At 45.2% G+C, this 5,621-nt stretch overlaps 1 protein-coding gene across 1 annotated transcript in view; it reads left to right on the forward strand.

Moving 5' to 3' along the window:
* The window catches only part of MAGED1 (MAGE family member D1), a gene marked incomplete in the record, with an annotated part of 9,135 nt that overhangs the window by 2,334 nt on the left and 1,180 nt on the right, over window positions 1–5,621 (forward strand). Inside the window, 9 exon segments of the mRNA XM_014583282.2 lie at window positions 698–860; window positions 863–1,362; window positions 1,488–1,551; window positions 1,755–1,834; window positions 2,005–2,096; window positions 2,318–2,397; window positions 2,489–2,531; window positions 2,815–2,877; window positions 3,477–3,577. Of these exon segments, the coding sequence (XP_014438768.1) occupies window positions 698–860; window positions 863–1,362; window positions 1,488–1,551; window positions 1,755–1,834; window positions 2,005–2,096; window positions 2,318–2,397; window positions 2,489–2,531; window positions 2,815–2,877; window positions 3,477–3,577 (1,186 nt within the window).

Raw genomic sequence — 5,621 nt, forward strand, 5'->3', positions numbered from 1 at the left:
ATAGGGCGTGTGCGCTTGCCAGACAGACAGAGAGAGACATAGAGACAGAAAGCGAGAAATCACCCCCCAGGGCGGATGGTCACGCCGCAATCCCTTTTCCTCCATTCTCCTCTTGGGATCTTGGGCACGTACGCACACGTGCCCAGCGTGAGTTTTAAGCCACCGGGTCCGGGACGCGAACCGCGGTCGACTACGTGGGAGTCCAGCGACATAGCCATTATGCTAACTGCTGGTTCCTGAGTTTACATTTTGATAGTAGCTACCATGTATGAGGTCTTGAGCTAAGCACAGTCATACAAGTTATCTTGTTAAATTTTCATACAGGTTATCTTGTTAAATCTTGAAGGTACCTCTTACCAGCTAGGCATCACAGCTCCAGCTTTACAGAAAAGGAAACTAAGTCCAAGAGAGGTGAAGTGACTTGAGTGATTTATTCAGGGTGGGACAAGCAGAGCCAGGGGTGGACATAGGAAGAGGAGAAGCCTCAGGCCCCACCCTTGGGTTGCTCCTGGCCTGGTTCAGAGATGAAACTCCTGCCTGGAAGACAGTGAATGACAAGCCCAGGACTCAGGGTGACCAATGGCTAGTGGGTCAGGCTGTCACTACAGGTGAGGGTTTAGGGGGCCTTCCTGGAATAGATAGGGTGAGGACACAGAACCATCTGGTGACTGGACTTTCTTTCTCTCTGATGATGTAGATTAATAACTTAAATGTGGAAGAGAACAGCAGTGGGGATCAGAGGCAGGCCCCACCAGCTACAGGGACCTGGAGGTCTGCACCAGTTCCAGTGACTACTCAGAACCCACCTGGTGCACCCCCCAATGTGCTCTGGCAGACCCCATTGGCTTTGTCCAATCCCCCACGGGGCAAAACCAGACAGCCAGGCAGACACCACCAACACATCAGAGCCCTCCAGCTAGGCAAACTCCACCAGCCTGGCAGAATCCAGTTGCTTGGCAGAACCCAGTGATCTGGCCCAACCCAGTGATCTGGCAGAACCCTGTAATTTGGCCAAATCCCATTGTCTGGCCTGGCCCAGTTGTCTGGCCAAATCCACTGGCCTGGCAGAATCCTCCTGGATGGCAGACCCCACCTGGATGGCAGACCCCACCAGGCTGGCAGGGCCCTCCAGACTGGCAAGGCCCTCCCGAATGGCCTCTACCACCCGACTGGCCAATCCCACCTGATTGGCCACTTCCAACTGACTGGCCACTACCACCTGACTGGATCCCTGCTGATTGGCCAATTCCACCTGACTGGCAGAATCTGCGACCTTCGCCTAACCTGCGTCCCTCTCCAAGTTCACGTGCCTCACAGAACTCAGCTGCACAGCCCCGAGATGTGGCCCTTCTTCAGGAAAGAGTAAGAACTGTAACTGTGCAATTGTTTCTCTCCTCTCTTGCTCTTTTCTTTGTCTTACATCTATAATTAAACAAAGTTTTCTGCAAATATTTTACAGCTTTCATGATTTCCTTTTCCCCTCTCAGGCAAATAAGTTGGTCAAGTACCTGATGCTTAAAGACTACACAAAGGTGCCCATTAAGCGCTCAGGTAGGCATCTAGTTTCCCCTCTCTAGCTCTGTCTTTCCCCTTACCCCATGCACTATGGGCATACCCCTTCACTCATATGTCCCTTCTCCTATCCCCTCTCTTTCATGACTGTTCTTTCTTTTTCACCCTTGAGGGCACTGGCTGAGCTACTTTGCTGTTCTGTGGCCCCATTTACCTCAGTTGCTCCCTTCTTTCTCCTACAGAAATGCTGAGGGATATCATTCGTGAATACACTGATGTTTATCCAGAAATCATTGAACGTGCGTGTTTTGTCCTGGAGAAGGTGAGGACATGGCCCTACAGGATAGGAATGATGGGAAAGGTCTTGATTTCAAAGATTCATGGGGTTCATACTGGAGGGTTAGGACAAGGCTCACAGGGAGGTGAGTGACTGCCTATGGGCAGCCTGTACTAAATTTTATAAGTTCATAGTCTGTTTTCTTGCCTCTATAGAAATTTGGGATTCAACTGAAAGAAATTGACAAGGAAGAACACCTGTATATTCTCATCAGTACCCCTGAGTCCCTGGCTGGCATACTGGGAACGTAAGATGGGCAAGGAGGTGGAACATGACCTTTCTCAATGGTGCTTTTTTTCTGGGAGTTTCAAGTAGGCCAGGGCCCAGGATTCAGGATTGCATGAGCAGGTCCTGGGCAGGGGTATAATTACCCCCTAGCCAAGGAGTACCAGCAAAGCTAGATGGGCAAACTGGCTGGGGTCTCATGCAAATGGCTGCTGAAAATACATTCTTTTTGTACTTCCTTAGGACCAAAGATACACCCAAGCTGGGTCTCCTCTTAGTGATTCTGGGCATCATCTTCATGAATGGCAACCGTGCCAGTGAGGGTGAGTGGCTGGGCCCGTAGCTGGGGGTTGGCCACAGCCTGATTGCCATGCTCATCTTCCGACCCTTGTTTCCCCTTGCCCCCCACTGCAGCTGTCCTCTGGGAGGCACTACGCAAGATGGGACTGCGTCCTGGGTATGACTGGGCTCTTTCATATCTTGCCTGTTTGTATCATCCTTTGGTATCAGAGGATGGTCCCAGGATTGCATTAACCTAGTGGTCTTGGGGGTTTGGTCTGGGGAGGTACAGAGCCCAAAGATAGGACCTGAGTAGGTAGATAGGAAAATAGTCCTGAACTCTCTCTGCCTTTTTTCTGATCTCTGACCTCAGACCTCTGTGATGGAAGCTCTATTCCTTTCTTTGGACAAAGTCATAGTCTCTGATTATGGGTTCTCTTTTTGTTTATTACTATTATCAGGGTGAGACATCCCCTCCTTGGAGATCTGAGGAAACTTCTCACTTACGAGTTTGTAAAGCAGAAGTAAGTGCTTACTGAAGTTGTTTCTGGTCCTTATGATTCTGGCTACATGCTGGGCACCCTTAGAAAGCCCTTTCCAATCTCGTATCTTATCTTATACCTGTACATGTGCACACAGAAACATATATGTATTTAGGAGCACTTATTGCATCTGCTCCTTGTGGTTGAATTTTTCTACAGTACACTGTAGTTGTCTTGCAAGTAAAGCTTGTCAGCCATCTGGTAGACATTTCCCAAGGTTGGGTCAGACTGAGGCTTTTGCACTGTCATGTAATCATTGCAGTGGGACTATCTATGGCTCAATGACAAGATTACAATGACTTGGAGTTAGAACTGTGTTAAAGGGGTCAGATTAAGTGTTGTCCTTGCTGTGACCCTACAGAAGCTTTCCCTGTAGCTCTGATTGCTTAATGTAGAAACACTGGCACAAGTATTCAAAAGCTTGATTACTAAAGGGTAAATATTCTGATTGTGTTTAGGAATGAGTCTGGAGGAGGAATTGCTTCCTGAAATATGGGGTTTCAAAATCCAGGATTATAATGCATTGGTTTACTACCATTGTGCTGAGGTAGATAGCCACAAAGACTTCTTTCCTCCTTCAGATACCTGGACTACAGACGAGTGCCCCACAGCAACCCTCCTGAGTATGAATTCCTTTGGGGCCTCCGTTCCTACCATGAGACTAGCAAGATGAAAGTGCTGAGTTGCATTGCAGAGGTAATAGAGAAACTATTCTGGAATTAATAGATATGGCATAAGTTAGGAGCCACTTTACTAGTGGTATTTGTTGTTGTCATGTAAGTAATGACCCAAATTGTGTGCTTAATATGTATTAGGTACTTAAATACTATATATTACTACTTACTGTGGGTTTGGTTTGGTTTTCTCTTTTTCTCCACTATTAAAGTATAATTGGCAAAAATCATATACAGTAGTTTCCCCCACCACTTTTCTTTTTCTTTTTTTTTAGAATTATTTTATTTATATATTTTAATTTGACCAGAGAGAGACAGAATGAGAAAGAGAGAGAGTGAGAAAGCAAGCTGCCAGGTCCGGGACCCCAACTACTGTCGGCTATGTGGGAATCCAGCACTGTTAACCACCATGCCATCTGCTGGCTTCCTCCCCCCACCATTTTTTTTTTGAGACGTTTTTGCTGTAGGGCGCGTGCACTCGCCAGTCAGACAGAGAGAGACAGAGAGACAGAAAGCGAAAAATCACCGCCCAGGGGGAATGGCCACGCCGCAATCCCTTCTCCTCCATTTTCCTCTTGGGATCTTGGGCACGCACGCACATGTGCCCAGCGTGAGTTTTAAGCCACCGGATCCAGGACACGAACCACGGTCGACTATGTGGGAGTCCAGCGACATAGCCATTATGCTAACTGCTGGTACCCCCAACACCACCATTTTTAAAACATAATTTTTTTCCCTCTGTTATTAAAGTATAATTGACAAAAGTTGTATACAATAGTCCCCCACTTATCTGCAGTTTCACTTTGACAGTTCCAGTAACTCACAGTTACTCGTGGTCCAGTATTTTGATAGTGAGAGAACACATTCATATAACTTTAATTACAGTATATGGTTAAAATTGTCCTATTTTATTATTAGTTACTATTAATCTCCTACTATGTCTAATTTATAAATTAAACTTTATTACTGTTATGTGTGAGGAGACTTCAAAAATCTCACAGAAAAATGGAATGCAAGTATGAGTTTATATTTTGGTGTAAAAAGAAAGACATACTTTTTTTTGTTTTGTTTTGTTTTTTTCACAACACACATTTTATTTTATTTTATTATTTTTTTTTTGAGAAGTTTTTGCTATAGGGCACATACGCTCTCCAGAAAGATAGAAAGAAAGAAAGCAAGAAATCGCCCCCCGGGAGATGGCCATGCCACAATCCCTTCTCTGCCATTCTTCTCTCGGGATCTTGGGCACACATGCACACACACCCGGCGTGAGTTTAAGCCATTGAGTCCAGGTCTTGAACCACAGTTGACTACATGGGAGTCCAGTGACATAGCCATTACGCCAACTGCTGGTCCCACAACACGCATTTTCAGTGAATTTATTGAAGACCTCTCATGTATATAGAACAAATACCTAGTATATATATTCTAGTGCTATCTTTAGTCAGGCAGATACTGGGGTCACAAAATGAATTCCCTACAAATAAGTGAGACTACTATCAACAGTGTACTGTGTGAATTTTTAAGTGTTTTTTTTAATTTATTCATTTTTAATTAATAAAATTTTATATGTATATGGGGTACAATGTGATGTTTTGGCATTATGTATACGTAATACCAATGTACCACTTGTGGAATGATTAAATCAAAGAAATTATCATTTCACTTATTTTTTTGTGGTAAGAACATTTAAAATCTACTTTCTTAGAAATTTCAAATATACATTATTAACTATAGTCATCATGCTGTGCAGTTTATCTCAAAACTTTTTAAACCTATCTAACTAAAACTTTGTATACTTTAGGGACCAGCAGTTAGCATAATGGCTATGTCGCTGGACTCCCACATAGTCGACCGTGGTTCAAGCCCCGGACCCGGTGGCTTAGACTCACACCGGGTGCATGTGCGTGCATGCCCAAGATCCCGAGAGGAGAATGGAGGAGAAGGGATTGTGGCATGGCCATCCCCCCTGGGGGGTGATTTCCTGCTTTCTGTCTCTCTCTCTCTCTCTGTCTGTCTGGCGAGCGCACGCGCCCTATAGCAAAAAAAAAC

Source organism: Tupaia chinensis, unplaced genomic scaffold, assembly GCF_000334495.1.
Source record: "Tupaia chinensis unplaced genomic scaffold, TupChi_1.0 Scaffold144230_1, whole genome shotgun sequence".
Taxonomy (NCBI): Eukaryota; Metazoa; Chordata; class Mammalia; order Scandentia; family Tupaiidae; genus Tupaia; species Tupaia belangeri.